The following is a 15,877-nucleotide window of genomic DNA, read 5'->3' as shown; positions in this document are numbered from 1 at the left end:
ATATTGGTTATAAACGTAAAAATTAAAAGTGTACATTTTTTTCGCAACATGTATGTATATCGTTTGTGTATTCTTCCTTTTTTATATTTTCCTGCAATTCGATTCGATTTCCATGGTCCCTGTGCGACGTAAGTTTTTATTGCAGCCTTTTGACTGCTCACAAAGGCCCTTTCCGTACCGTACCCGTTCCCTGCCCTCAAAATGCTTGTCGATTGCATTTTCCATTCGAAAGCAGAACGTTGAACCGAGCCAATTTACCTTTACGCAAAAGTTTTTCTCTGCCAATGCAAATCGGAGTTGTGGCAGCTGCATTTTCCTTAGATCTACATTTCATTTGACTCGAAGCCAACATTGGCGGCGCTTGACTTTCGAGGCAATTGTGGCTTTGATGCTCGGGCATGAGCTACCGCATGTGCAATACTTGGGATGGTATTTTTTCCAATTCCTTATATTCGATATCCATGTCATACCATTTTTGGGTCGGTTGCCTGTCATGCTGCGGTTGAAATCCAATTGAAATCATCTGCTGTCAATGGTTTCAAAGCCACTACGGTTTTTGTTCAACAGCAAGAGAGCGTTGTGTGTGTACACAATTATTCAAACAGCAGCCAAAAAACGAGGGGACAAAAAACCAGAAATATTAAATTATTCATACGCAATGTTAACCAGAATGTGTGGCACACAACCGCAAACAGCTGTCGCCCAATATAATGTTGATAAGTGTAAATGTTGGCCATGCAAATGTTGGACATGCGTTGGGTTTCCTGCCGAATTCAGAAAGTGAAAAAATGAATCGTTGGAGCAGTTGTGACATCAAAATTGACGGGAGTAACATATATACGTATACGAAAAATTGTACATCCCAACAGCGATAGATGGGATACAACTTGATTCGATCTGCAGAAGGTGGCAGGTGCCCTAACAATCTTTTCAGTTTATTACATGACTAAAACTACACAAATTATTGTTAATTTAACAGAATATCATTATTTTCTCAGGTACCTAAAATTAATGTAATTTAAAATTTAATCAATGTTGAGGACCAGATAGATTTCTTCATCATTCTGATGTATACAGAATATTATATATTTACTAACTATGAATTGAATACACAAAGTAGTGCACTAAACGTTCAGTGAAAATTTTTAAAACAATTGTATGTAAACTTAAATATTTTGTGCAAATAGAAAAAAAAAATCGTAATAAATATTTCAATTGTATTGGTCACTGTTTAATTTAAACTTTTCTCGTACAAGAACAATCCAGCTCATTTAAAATTCTATTAACTTTTTGTCTGGCAACGGCACAGAGAATCCAAACTGCACACCAGGCATATGTATGATAGGAAAAAACACTAATGGCACATCTGGGAGGTAAGCGAATAGATAGCAAACCCCGTTGGTGTGCCAGAAAAGCAGTACTAGGCGAAGAACTTCTCGAAGTCCTGTGGGCAAAGAAGAAAGTTAATTACTTGCAGAAGCGCCAAATGTGATAGATAAATTGATAGCTATGGAAAGATTATTTAAATTGAAATAGCGCCAAATATGAAAGACAATATGATAGCTATCGAGTAACTAATTAAATGACGGCCTGAAGCATCAGCTACTGTAGCTCTGCTTTCTCCAGAGGCTGAAACAGCCGAAAGTGTTACGTAGCTTTAATATATAAATATACACCACATATTGAAACATTACAGATCGTTGCGTACTCATCCTTTAAACATTTGTGGTGCTTGCGATGAAAGCATTTGTCTTTCCGTGTCAGCAATCGAAATCAAAGGTCCATTTACAAAATAAATCTTTTAGAGTGTCGCCTTTGTTGACCTGAGAAAGGTTCAGATAAATTTCCATCTGGCCCATCCATTGCGTACGTGATGCGACCCTTCCATCAAATGTCCATCATTCAATTGCATGGTTTCGGTATCATATCCCCATGAGGTCACAAAGATACAAAAACCCATGCTAGACTAAAACTAAAAGCGTGTTTGGGTTTTTGCATAAATATTGTACCGCTCTTCTCGCTACATTTATCTACAAAAAGAACTTCAGTGAACAACTGCCACAGAAATGAGTTATTTCACTTGATTTTTGTGCATCCGTGAACTTGGGGTTGTCGATTTTTCACACGTTTTCGCTGGAGCCAAGCAAATTGCTTAGTTTTCCTTTGGTGCCACATAAAATTTCAAAACGACAGGTGCTAGAGTTCATTTTCCCCGGTGGCCAAAGCATATATTTTATCGTTATTTATTATCTCTTCGAGGCCTACGAAATTGTTGTTTTATTAGAGTGCTCTCACTATGAAAATAAAATATAGTGCCTTTCATTATTCATATCTATATAGTCTACCTGCTGTGCAATCGACCATTCCCCATGTGTCGCAGGGAACAAATAAAAATCCGTGACAATGATGAACAGCTTTTCCCATTTCTTGCATCGCAATTGAATAGGCTTTGGGGGCGAAACATTCGTAAAATATGGATACAAATAAATGCAGTAAATGCAGGTCGAACTCAGGAATTGATATGACGATAATCCTCTATTTTCTCTACAATTTTTCTGTCGAACTGTAGCATCCTGTTCAAAGTTTTCCTTTTCCGAAAACATCTAGTATTTGCATCAGTACTTTTACTCTGCTCCAGCACGGGCCATCAACTGTTGACGTCTTCCTTTAAAAAGATTAATTGTGTCACTCTAATGTCTTTGGCCAGCCATGTGCGTGTATTACGTGTTTCGTTTGCCAAAGCAGCAGACCGTAGAGGACAACAGCCACCAAAGATTTTCCACCAGGAACACGTTTTGTTTTATTTTCTGTTTTCTGGACAGGAAAAATGCTTTCGATCTACGTGATGCTCGTCCCTCTCTGGTGTCAGTGTTCCACCTAATGGGGAGCAAATTGTTTTATTTCTATTTACTTTTTGATGCAGCTGGAACAGTTTTTAGCGGGTAATGCTTTAAAGAATTGGTGTTATACTTCCCGTACTTTCCAAATTTTCAAGCCTTTAAGTTGTTTAAGATAACTACTTTTGGACCAGAAATATTTTATGTTTTATGTTTTGTGGGAATGGAAGTGGGGATGGGAATGGGATTTGCAATTATAATTACTTTCTGGTTGAGATTCAAATAAATTTGCTGGCTCCTTCTGTTTGACCATCATTCTGATGAAAGTAATGCGTTTTTCCTTAATAATTGAGGGACCAAGACCTGTCCTAGTTTTATGAGTGAGAGGTGCTTTACTGTTTCCTGGTCATGCCTTAGGAGGTCCACACTTTGCTCACTTCCCATCTTGCCATCAAGAGTAGCATTCGTCAGCTGTTTGTCCATTTTGCTCGGCCATTTGCTTGGACTTTAAATTTCCGTTTCCGCTCGAAGCACTTGGCTGTCACCTCCATGTAGTCACCTCGCCCGAGTCAAACAGCAACACAAACGCTTCCTCGTCATCGTCAACGTCCGTCATTGTCCTTAGCGCTTCCGCGTCATTTCCATTTACAACTTTAGGGCTTCTCTGGTTTTTTTTTCCATTTTCCTCCTCTGTGTACCAGTTGACATCTGGCTCGGTCGCCACGTTGATGATGGCTTCATAAAAACTGATATCGACTGCCATTTTTTTCCTATATTTAATAAACCCATTTTAATTGAGTTTTTTTTATTAATTTTTCAACTCAACTGAAGCCATATTTACAATTATTTTGCTGCATGGCTGGCATCTTTCTGGATTTGCTTTTTAATGCGCTAATTAGGTTGCCATTTTCCTTATCCTTTCGAATATAATTCCACAGTTCGTTGGTAATTGCACTTAACGTTTTATTTTGGGGGGAAATCGAGTGGGAGTGGTGCAAAAGCTTATTAAAGCGATTTTGAGGGTACTTAGTCATATTTGTTTATTTATATTTTGTTAGATTATTTAGTTTTAGAGGGAACAGTTGGTGAAGAAAATATGCTGGTGTATTAAAAATTCACCCAATCGGACAGAAACCAAAATTTAATAGCCATGAAAACAAAACAATGACATACGAATTTCCCGTATCAGGAGCCTTTTACTGGGCCAGAAATTTCATCTGAAATACGCATACGCCGCGTGTGACGCACATGTAAGATGGTGGTACCAACAGCATGTGGATTATACATATTTTTGATATATGAAATATTAAATATAAATATAATTATTAAATATATTGACTCCACTGGAATGGGGAGTTTTAATTTAAATTATGGAGACCAATTTCACGCACGGATATAAATTTCTGAAAGTTAACAAAGTCAATTGATTGTTTTTCTGCCACCTGATTACATATGCGGCTCACGTGTTCATCTGATGGATGTGATAAGGCCATACATCATGAGATTTGTTAACCGCAAATTGCCAGTTTATTATCGTTGGTTGTGCCACCTGAATAACAATTGCCGCCATCACGAAAAAAGGGCATAATTTATATGCGCCAATTCATCAACTTCATGGCTCAATACTTTTTTATTTACATTAATGTTTCTATTTGAAAGTCCCCCCTTAAACACACACGCACTCCTTAAACATACACCCTCATGAATACGAGTGTTCGTGGAGCATATCAAATTTATGCCCACGTGACAGTTATTTCCCGACTCCCCCATATGTACATCCTTATAGGAGAGAGCATAAGCAACAGGAAACGGAAACGACGATTTGTCAATTGTCTGCGTCAACGTTTTCTGGCATAAGATTTACGTCAGCCACGATAACGCAAATACACGAATACTGATTTTATTTTTGGAGCCAACGATTTCTTCTGTTGTTTATTGATTACGTCAATTTAAATGTAAACATTTGTTTGGCTTAGGTTTGCTTTTATTGTTTCTATACCTATTCCGCTCAATCCGAATGCATAGACACAGTTATTAAGTTGTTCGTCATTTTATTCTTATCATCAATTGCTGGCGAAGGGAAAACGAACCAAAGGTCCAGGTTTAGTCGACGAACCGTCTGCAGAATATGTAATATTTCATTTAATTTGTTGTGTCATTGATAACAGAAAATGGTCGTGGCTTATCAAAGAGTTCGCTTGAAGAAAGCCGACTATCTATCAGAAGCAATTCATAGAAGTCCATTTGCTATTTGGCCACGTGATTCTGGTACTTCAAAGGGATTTGGTTTTATAAGCACTCCAACAAAATACCATTATTGTCTATGGCATTATGTCATCATAATAATAAATTGTCTACAAAATTGGACGGAGACCCAAGGCGTAAGCCGGACAGACAGCTCTATTTTCTTAAGTTTGGCTTAGTTTTTGCAGTTGTCAATCTTTCAAAAGTGATACATTTTATGGGGTAAAAACAAACCGTAACTTGGCAATAAATTATTTCGAAAATTTGCACATCAATTTTTTGTGTCTAATAAAATAATTTAAAATGCATTCAAAAGTCATAGACGATCCATTAATAAAAACTTTAGCGTCAATTAAAAATATAACATCTATATCGCTGAATAAATTAAATCTTTATTTGTGCTAACAATAAAAAATTATCCAGTAGTTCGCACTTACTCATAAATTAAGGAATAAACACCTAAAGTTTTAAATTAACTAAAAAGAGAAAGCTAATGGAAACCGATCAACGGGTTGGATACAAAACTAATGAGCCTTGGCTTTGTAGGTGATTTTCCAAACCTCGAAGAGGCAGATCGTTGAGTGGAAGCGATAGAAAATAGCCAGCGGCATGGATATATGCGTAATGATCGTCCAGCCCCAGACGCCAAAGAACTCCAGATGGGACTCCCGGAACACGGCACGCCCCTTGATCAGGGTGTTTACAAACCAGATGGCAATATTGGCCACGAGCAGAAACGTAATGATCTCTCGCCCTGGCTTTCGGCGCACCTGCTTAGCGCCCTTGCACCGTCGATGGCTGGCATGGAGGATGAACATCGTCTGCAGGGAGGTCTGGACCACCCCGAACACCTCAGCGATGATGCCCTCAACGCGATCGGGTACCGTATCCCATTTGGCAAAATAGCTGCCCAATATGCTGAACAATCCGTACAGGTAAACACCTGTTTGGGCCACGATTAGCAGGAGATTGTCCAAGTCCATGGAGTGGTGCTCGTCGCTGGTATCCTTAATATATCTCAGATCGCGCATGAGGAACATGCCTGAAGGTACATGCAAGAGATGAAGATGTATTACTTTTTCCTAAAGCGCGTATAATTCCTTACCCGTAATCACAGCCGCAGCGCACATAAAGTACATAAAAGTCTCCCAGAGAGTAACCTCCTGGGTGGCAACCAGTTCATAGCCAGGCTGGGTGTACAGCACAAAGTACATGATCATGGCGATAATTGTCATCACTATGATCAGTATGCCGAAGAAGAGACCCTTGTGCGACTGCGAGCAATCGACGGAGAAGTGATGGGCCGGCTTCTGGGCCACAGGCTTGACTGAGTTCTTGCGCGTCTTGTCGATGTCCGGTATGGATTTGACAGTCTTCCACATCTCGTAGAGGATCACAGCGCAGATCAATGAGTACTCGATGGTGCAGGGAAACAAAAACGGTGACAACTGTTGCACCAATGCCCCCATGATTGTGGTGCGAGAGCAGCCAGTGAAGGACGCAGGTGTTGACGATGGAGTCGCTGTGACGTTGGCTATTATGGAGCTCACATTGGCCAAAATAGTATGGTTGAGCGGATCCTTGACAGTCAAATGCGCTTTGTGGTGATTCAGAGATTCATTCATCGCCGACCAATTGGGTAGGCCATGGGTCCCATTGTGCATTATAGGGTCATTGTCTGGGTCCACATCGTGGTGGCTAATATGAAAGATCTCGTGCTTGGTTTCCTCAACCAGGACGTACAGCCACTCGCAGAGATTTGTGGCTACCATGTGCATAAGTCCGAACCGGGAGGTCACTTTGTGGCGAGCCATATCCATGTAGGTTGTGTTCAGGAAGATAAACTGCACCTGAGCGATGCACAAAACCATGCGACAGATGGGTGTGATGGCCACAAACACATCACGGCAGCCTGGATGACCATTTAGTTCGAAGAACTGACCAAACTCCAGGCCTGAGTAGACCATTGTACCAATAGCAAAAGCAATGGCTCCGACTCGTAGGTAAAAGCTCCAAAGTGAGTGACTTTGTGTTTGAGGTGTACATTGCTGTTCTTCTCATCTGAGAAAATAATCAGGAATGAGAAAACTTATCCTTGGCTTGAGATAGAACTATGATTAGGCTTACGAAAGTCCTTGAGAGCATTGAAGAGTGATCGATTTCGAAAGGCGCTGATGTACAGGAAGATGACAAAGAGTATGCTGCCCACGTAGAGATAGACGTAGAAGCCCTGATACACATAGGTGGGTATCTGTTCCGAAATAACTTCCGTGATGGGCAGGCACACTCCCAGCAGAACCAGTAGTTTGCAATATGTGGCCGAAAGTGCTGAACTTATGGCATCGCTGTGGCAAAAGTTTGATAATTTTCGCTCTATTTAGATAAATTGCAGTGGATCATTACTTTCCCGTGCGCCGATTCTTTTCCTTTTGTTGCTTGGCCTGATAGCTTTTTGCTCCATTGTCAAAGAACGCTGTAGATCCATTCCTGGCGCTCGCAGTGCCGCTCTGTAGATTGATTGTCGCTGTACTTCCACTGGCAGTGCTTTGCAGATTCCTGGAAAGACAGAATATATTGATAATCTGCCATTTCAAAGATTAAAGAGCGCTACAGAAGGGAAGGAAATATCATAAGGTAGAACACATTTGTACCCTTTGGCGGCACGCGGTGAGAGGAATCCATTGCCATCTTTGCGCCCAAACATAGGTGGTCGTTGCGTGAGGATCTCCTGGAGCAGCAGCGATGGTCTTCGCGACACTTGTAGGGTACAAGCCGAGTCATCGCGGTGGAAGCCAATGGTGGGCATTGGCAGTAGGGCATGTCGTTGACTGGAGTGCTCCACCACGTCTAGATTCGTCTGGGACTTCGCCAGCGGCGAGATCGGATGGGGAGACATGACGGGTATGCTGTGATGACCACAATGGTCGCAGGAGGTTCGGGCGTAGCGGATAACTTGGTTCGAGGTGGTGCCTACAGAGTGCGGTGGTGTGCCGGCACCGAAGACGGCAACGAATTGGGCGGTAGACGTGAAAAGGAATCCGATTTCTTGGGCGCACTTATAGATATGTATTCACAGACATCGGTGGGTATCTGGCGGCTGTCGCAGGATTGAAAAACCAGTTAAGAAGCAATTCAGGACCGAAAACTCCTGCAGTGGCACATGTACATGATCTGAAATGCTCGCGAAAAGCTGCGACAAGTTCAATGTTCCCCGATCAACTGATTCTACCACGGACATTTGACTATGGTCAACGATTGGATGTCGTTGGCCCGACCCTGAAGAAAGCTAAGACTTTGATGGGTTCGCGCCTCTGATTGCTTTCTGATCGATTTCTGTCCGCAAATTGTGATATTATCAATGTGGGTGGTATCGGCGCAGCGCGTGTTTCCTCCAAAATGTCTCTATTTTTTCTGATAGAACCCAGGACGGTTGTCTCATCAATCAAAAGCCAGATAAGCGATCCATTAGTGTTTACGGAAATATGAAGCAATCACGTTTTCTTTTCTTTCCACAATCAGTGTCTGGATTTTAAGCCGGGACTTTGTGTTAAGAAAAGAAAAAGTGCTGTACATTAACCTTTTTCGACTTGCTTTCAGAATAGTTCCATAAATTTGATTTGATAATGGTTTTGGATCAAGAAACCTTGAATTAGAACTTTGAAGACATATTTGAACTGTTGTTTTTCAACACTATTTCACTTCAAGTATGTATTTTCACTTAAATGAGGGATACCCCTTTAAAATATATTCGTTTTTGCTTAAAACCAATAAAATGTATATGTACGGCAATGTTATCTAATCTCTGCAATCAGCCAAGACATACAGTCTCACCCAAAACAGTAGTCCAAGTAGATTATTCGACCACCACATTGACAAAATGATAGCAAAAATGCACAATGATATCAGTGATTGAGAGCTTTCCATATATGTACGAGTATATGTGCCACTGCAGTTGTTTTTACGAGTAAATAGTACAGCCGAAACGCACTTCTTTTTCTTGGCCACAACGTCATCGTGGTAGTGAACGCGCTGCTTGGTTTTCCACAGATTAATGGGTTCATCATACATGGCGCTTGATTTTAAATTGGATAATGACATATCTCAGCCGCTGCGCAGTTCTATTGGATCAGCACAAACAAACAGAAAAACCCGCGAGATCTGATCAGAGAGGGGACGGCTGCTGACGAAAAGGTCAGAAGATCAGGCGCTATTTAAACCGTTTAATGGCGGAACTAGACTGCGAATTTTGGCGACTACTGGGATGCTTTTTCACAGCCTAGCAGACCCGTTTCACTTCGGAGACTGACTCTCAGCCGTTTGAGGCAGTTATTTCAATTGCCGGAGAAGCTATCGGCGAGACGATATTTGAGTAACTGATTAGCGTTGTCATTAGCTTGCTATTTTTACCAAAGCGACTACGATCTTGTGCATGTGTATATAAATCTATTGCAGTCATATTATTTCATATTATTGGCTTAATTTATTAGCCTATTTGCACATCATCAGCCGGGCTTGAAGAATATGTATGAATATATATGCAGAATATACATATGTAGTACTCGTATATATACAAGTCTCGTGTGTACGCAAATCTTATGTATAGAGATCTTCAGTTTCGCGCTCTATTTGTATATTAGCATTGCCTCTGTTTCCATTGCGATTCGCCAGCTACACCTTTACGTCATTACAACCGCTTGTGAATACTCTTAATTAACATGTAAAGAGTGCCGTAAACAACTGTAATATGTATGATATCTGATACTCTATAGAAGTGGCTCTCCCGACCAGTCTAGAGTGGCGTTCTTTACAATTATCTATTTACTAGGTCAATTTTGCTTGCAGATCTCAGAAGGTACAAATATTTGCCTTTCTACATGTGTCAATGGAATACTCTTTTAACCATTGCTGGGAGTACGTTAATTGGCAGAAGATCCGCCTTATGTGACGTCACAAAATTATTTGCTTTGATTTGTTAACATTACTTTTGTGATTATTATAAGGGAAAACTATGTAAATGACTCATGCGATGCTTGAGAGGCGGTGTATAGTGAAAGTTATTAGTAATAGTAATACGGAAAATATTCCGGAATATTTTTAATACAGAATGATTAAGGGCACTTTCGTCAGGGGCGACAAACACTTCAAAAAACTGCTTGACAGTTTCGATGTACAAATTAGGTTTGAAAGGCAGCTTGTGCAGGTGATTAACAACTAAAAGCGATAAATTCTAAATACATTACATACGATTTATCACGTAATATAGTATAAAAGTTATTAAAAAATCTAGTTGCATTTAAAACACATTTTTGATTAATTTTTTTGTATTTTTTATTTTTTATTACCAATATTTTATCACTAGAATTATAACATAAATTCAATATCTTTACCTGAATGTAACCGTAGGCATTCTTTGGTATTCAATTGCACTGTTACGTTCCACCATTAATTTTGTCACTCAATAGTCAAGTATCTCTTTTGCACACTTTTCTAAATATATTGACGGATATAACTATGTTTATACAGTATATGCTATATTTAATCTGGAAATTGTCCTTGATTACTCATTATTTTAAATTAAGTACTCTATTACAGCACCCTCGAATAATGTTGTGCAGATGGTAACACAGTTCTCGCAAAACTGAAGCCGAAACCAGACTTCGATTCTTATCGCGAGACTTTATTGGTGTCTCCCAAATATTTATAATACAAACATACACATAGACCACGCCCTTGTACACGTAATTTGGTGGCTAGTTAATGCCCAGATATTAGCAAGGGTTAGTTGGACAACCACAGCCACTGGCCTGCACAGGTGGGGACTGAAGGCACATACCTTTTGTTGCCTTGTCGTTCGAGTTGTCCCCCATTCCGGCCCTGATTGTTAGCTGAAGCACTTGCTCAGAATGCTATGAAGAATAAATATTGGAACGTCTCGTATCAGTACATTAAAATCAGTTCAGTAATATCAAACGGCGCTTCTGTTTACGCTTGTAATCAATTATTTCTGTCAATATTTGTGTACGCGTAAGCATTCTTATTTTTATCGGCTCTGTCTTTATACATATATAGATATCACTAGACAACAATGAGAGTCCGGGGGAAAGTTCATCATTTATACCAAAATAAAAGTGCCCGGTAATTCGAAGATAGTTGGAAGAAGTGTGTCATCAGATTATTATACGTGGAACAAAGTTCAAAGATGGGGATTTGTTTGGGCATAAATATCGATTTCTATGCTTTCGTACCCTGATTGCTATCGGTGAACAGTGACAGGAAACTATCTCTTTCCGGCACAGTAATCTAACAAGAATTTTTTACCAGGAAATAAAAAAACTGACAGACAGCGGCTTTGGTTGGTGTCCACTCTGTTGGGAAAGCTCAGTATGTCTGTAAAATAAATACAAGGAGTATGTGTCTTCTTTGCTGATTGCGTTTTGGCAACAGATAGGAAGGAAGATAGCCGTGAAGAAAACATTCAATAAAAACAAAAAATGAAAATATTTATACCTATGGACTGCCTTTAAAAGACCACTAAAGAGATATGTTTTCAGCCAGGCTATAAAATGATTATCTCTTGAAAATATTCAATTGAGGGGCTCAAAAAGTGCAATTCTTCGAACTCCTCGTACTTAATCTGCCATCTGCCATGGAAAACGACACACTCCAGCATTTTTTTGAGGTCATGGCGATAAAGTTACTGTTCCCAGACCATATGGTATCGCTACCAATCCGTCCGACATACATACTTCTGGAGGTTTTGGCAGCTCTCCTTGATTTCTATCTGTGTATAATTTGTGCAACAAACTTCAAGCGAGCTCTGGAAGTCAGTAAAGCTTCTACCAGCTGCGGTCCTGCCGCAAAATAGAACCGGTAGCAAGACCTGAACTAGAACCAGGACCCTGGCCAGAGACGAGGAGCTAATACATTTTCAAATTTGCATGCTAATGGATGGCATGGAACTGTTGCTGCAAAGTTCTTAACTTTTGCTCGTGGAGGAGTACTCTGAAACGCTGCTGAGTATTCGGAGGTCGACTCTGTCCTGTCTAGATAGAACATGCAAAGATTTATCCCAGGGCCCGAAGGATCGACATGGACATGTTGATGTGGCGTCCTTCTCTGAGATGAGATGCATTAATTGCACGTCGAACTTTGAGTGGCTTCCATCATGGGGCTTCCATGGGCCCAGAAGCAAGGAACGAAGTGCTTGCCGCCAAGTTAGATGTTAGAGATGTTATATTTTCTTCATTAGCTAAAAAATGCAATCCACAGAGACCTAAAAACGCCAGAACCACTTTGGTCGGTGGTAACCTGCCAAAATACAGTCATGGCTAATGAAAGTGTCAGACGTGTGCCAAATGGGGCCACCAGAGGAGACCCCACATTGCGTATCAGCATTTAGGGGGTGTACAAAAAGATGTCAAACACTTTTGGCAAGATAACGTGGTAGGATTTTCCAGCTGGTGGTAAATTCCATTGGAACAGAACTTCTGAACCCCATCTGTCCCTTTTTGCAATGACAGTTTTGCATTTATCCGGGGATATTCTAAAAGGGATTTCAAGAGGCCACGGCCTATGCGCTGAGTATTTCAAGCACTCATTGAATCAGTCAACCGTTCACGCACTTACTTTGGCCTCTATTCGCCATTCCAGTGGCCCTCCAGGACGCATCCATTCAGATGGTATTCTATTTGAGTTTCACTCGGTGTGCATTCATGCATTCCACTCCATGACGAGACCTTTTAGCTGGAGACTTTGTCTGCATTGCAAGGGCAGCTGCAGTGCAAACCTTCCGGCCATATGGCCATTATGAAGTTTTCTAATTTATTATGCCCACGCAGCCGTTGGTATAAGACGTTAATTTTGTTAATGAACGCGGGCAGACCCTGATCGAAGGCGATGCAGCTGACAGGGGAAGAGAAAATGAGGAATGATAATTTAAACAATTATTCAACCCAAGAAAGTTCGCGACAGTTGAGAAGTAGAGCAAAACTAAATTTTTAGTAGACGTCTGTCATTTTGATGGTGTGAAATATTCATTGTATCAAGAATTTTAAAGATAGACAGACTGCTTTTGGAAGCAGATGCTTGCAACACCGAATATGCCGTTACTTACCTGCCTCTTCTTCCTTTAGCCTATATATGGGATTCAATTTGCCTTTTATATGTGTGTAGACTTAAGCCCATTTGATGTAATTGGATTTGCCAAAGTAAACGCATATATTGACATCATTTTGGCTTTCCTTTCAAAAGCTCAAAGAACAGGGCAGAAAACCAATCACGTTCGGTCTGAATGTTTCTTTATGATTGAATTATTGGCTATAAAATAGAATGGGGACTTAATACTGTAACATTGGCAGGTTTAAGGATGCCTGAGAAGGTCCATCTTTCTGTCTACTTTCTACTAACTTTATTCAAATATTCGATTAGTTGTTGAACACAGGTCTGGGAGATCCTTTTGGTTCTATATTTATTGGCAAACGAAAATATTTGAGCTGACTTCTCTCCACGCCAAACAATTTAGCGTCAGACAAACAGAGAGATGCAGTTATTGAAGGAGCTTCAGCTCTTAGACTTCGGCCACTCTGCTGTCCAGGAAAGTTCGAGGGAACAGTTTTGGTACTCAGCTGCTTTCCGGAGTAAAGCTTCTCACTTTCAGTGCAATCCCTTGCATGACTGCACGTGTTTTGACAGGAGATGGTGCCCTAACTGGAGAGGGATTTTACGTGGGCGAGTTGCAATTTATGCATACTGCCGGGAGATGCAAAAACAATGCGAAAAAATTTGTAAAATCAATCTTGAATGTGTCAGGCCAGCCAGAGAAATGGGTCCGGAATATTCGCGCAGTATCTCCAGGAGAAAGCGTACGATACATTGCTTGTTAGCATGGATTGTTGCTTTTGATTTCCATTCAGTGGGGAAAATAATTGAAATATTACCCAAACTGTTTGACGAGGTTCTGAGGAGCTCTTCAAACAAGCCTCTGGTAGGGTCTCTGTATTCCAGGTTAGTAAGTAATAGTTTTATAGCAACATGGATACGCATTCTAAAGTGTTCGACTTTCGTAGAGAAATAAAACAAAAATAGTCGTTCATCACGCCGAACACAAAAATCTCTATATGGCACTTTCTCTCTGCTTGACGAAAATAGGCTAATAAATGTATAGATGTGTGGTAGTCAGCAGTTAGTCGGGGGTCGGGGTCCATAAAGCAAACAGCAGGGCGCAGGACATAGCGCATACGCCACGTTGTCAACGGCTGTGGCCAGGGTCTAAGTATATCAATTTCAAGGCTCTGGAGGGATAAACAGATAAGACACATGGCTTTGAGGCTGCCACATCTTGTTGAAATACTTTCTCTTGTAGTAAACTATTATGGCCGCATAAATTTTGGAAAAGAGAATAAATCCCGCACAGCAGGCAAGACAGCTTTAAAATTTATTAAATTTCACACCCGCTGCACGGTAAACGATAAAATGTAATAAATATTATATGCTGTATATATATATTTTTATAAAATTCCCTAATGCAATTGCACAAACAGCTCTGGGAACCGCAATGCGGACGGCAAACATCTTTCGCAGTCTAATGGTCGATTATGGGTCTTTGCCATAAGATGAGGAGGACTTGAGCTTGTGACCTCCTCGAGTGCTGTTTGTCGGAATTTATGTCTGAATTGGTTTAGAGATGGAATGAAAGTGCAGGACCTTCTTATGTTTATGCAGCTCTTAGAAGTTTCACCAACCAATTCAGAGTTAAATGACAAAATTCCCCCAAACAAGACTCTCGTTTAGCTCTAACTAATTTAGTACCCAATTTAACAACTCAATCATAAGTCTGATGAGGCCAAAGACTTTAATGATGATAGGGATCTCTGACAGTATTATACTCATATTTGATTGGAAATTTAACAGCTCTGGCATGGTACAGCATTAAAAATGTAATCAAATATTAATATCCGAGCGTGCAATAAAAAAATTGTCAGAACGGCGATGAGTCAGAAATGAAAAAGATTTTTCGCATTGCTTGCTGCTGCAATCAATTATGGCGAAATCAATGCATTTATCTTTCGACTTAACGCTTCATGATGGAAAATGAAACGAGAAAGACAAGGGATCTCTTCTGGCAGAAATTAAAGAAATTTTTTAATTAACTAAAGATTTGAAATTGATTGGAAATACCTGTACATTTTACTCTGCTAAACTTTATCTCACGACTTGTTCTCTAGCTTGTCCTCTTGAAAAATTGCAAAGTACAAATTGTCTTTGCCAAGACTACAAAGGATGCAAGGAGGTCAAGACTTTGACTTGTGTTTTCGTTTGCTGAAAGGGATTGCAAATACCTGAGGAGAAACGAGAGGATTTTAAAGCTCTTTTATCTGAACTTATTATCCTTACACAAAATATTTCACATTGCTCTTAACTATAATTTAATTAAAAAGATACATAAATCTAATTCTTATAGTTTAAAACATAAAATGGCCCTATACTTCAACTAAACTTGATCTTAATCAAAAGCAGCTTTAAAGGCTGAAACTTTATGACAAATGTGTGCAATCTGTACATTCAATTACGATCGGAGTACGTCTGTCACGCGTGTCGTATGAGCAATGCAATCAGAATTTTGCTGTGCAGTGAACTAATTTGCAAGACGGTGTCAATTAGTTAGATGTTGCCAGCGGTAGAAGTGTTGGTGGTGCTGCTGGCGGTTACTCTTTCAATGTGGTTTCATTAGTGCATTTCCTCTGACTGCCTTAATTTCAGCGGTTTACTTTTCGATGCTGTGCAAAACTTTCCAGCTG

The 15,877-nt window shown here is 40.2% G+C and overlaps 1 protein-coding gene and 1 long non-coding RNA gene across 6 annotated transcripts in view; one reads left to right on the top strand and one right to left on the bottom strand.

Moving 5' to 3' along the window:
• Positions 1 to 15,877, top strand: part of LOC108163848 — a 155,134-nt gene that overhangs the window by 89,253 nt on the left and 50,004 nt on the right. The gene's annotated exons all lie outside the window — the stretch shown is intronic.
• LOC108163846 (proton channel OtopLc) lies at positions 5,454 to 9,420 on the bottom strand. Its single transcript, XM_017299363.2, is given in 8 exon segments — positions 5,454 to 6,123; positions 6,187 to 7,092; positions 7,095 to 7,142; positions 7,209 to 7,426; positions 7,485 to 7,637; positions 7,733 to 8,072; positions 8,075 to 8,178; positions 9,070 to 9,420. Coding segments are annotated over 8 exon segments (2,397 nt in total). The 5' UTR covers positions 9,180 to 9,420; the 3' UTR covers positions 5,454 to 5,605.

The sequence above is a fragment of the Drosophila miranda genome, chromosome 4 (assembly GCF_003369915.1).
Source record: "Drosophila miranda strain MSH22 chromosome 4, D.miranda_PacBio2.1, whole genome shotgun sequence".
Classification (NCBI taxonomy): Eukaryota; Metazoa; Arthropoda; class Insecta; order Diptera; family Drosophilidae; genus Drosophila; species Drosophila miranda.
This window is presented reverse-complemented; position numbering and strand designations above follow the sequence as displayed.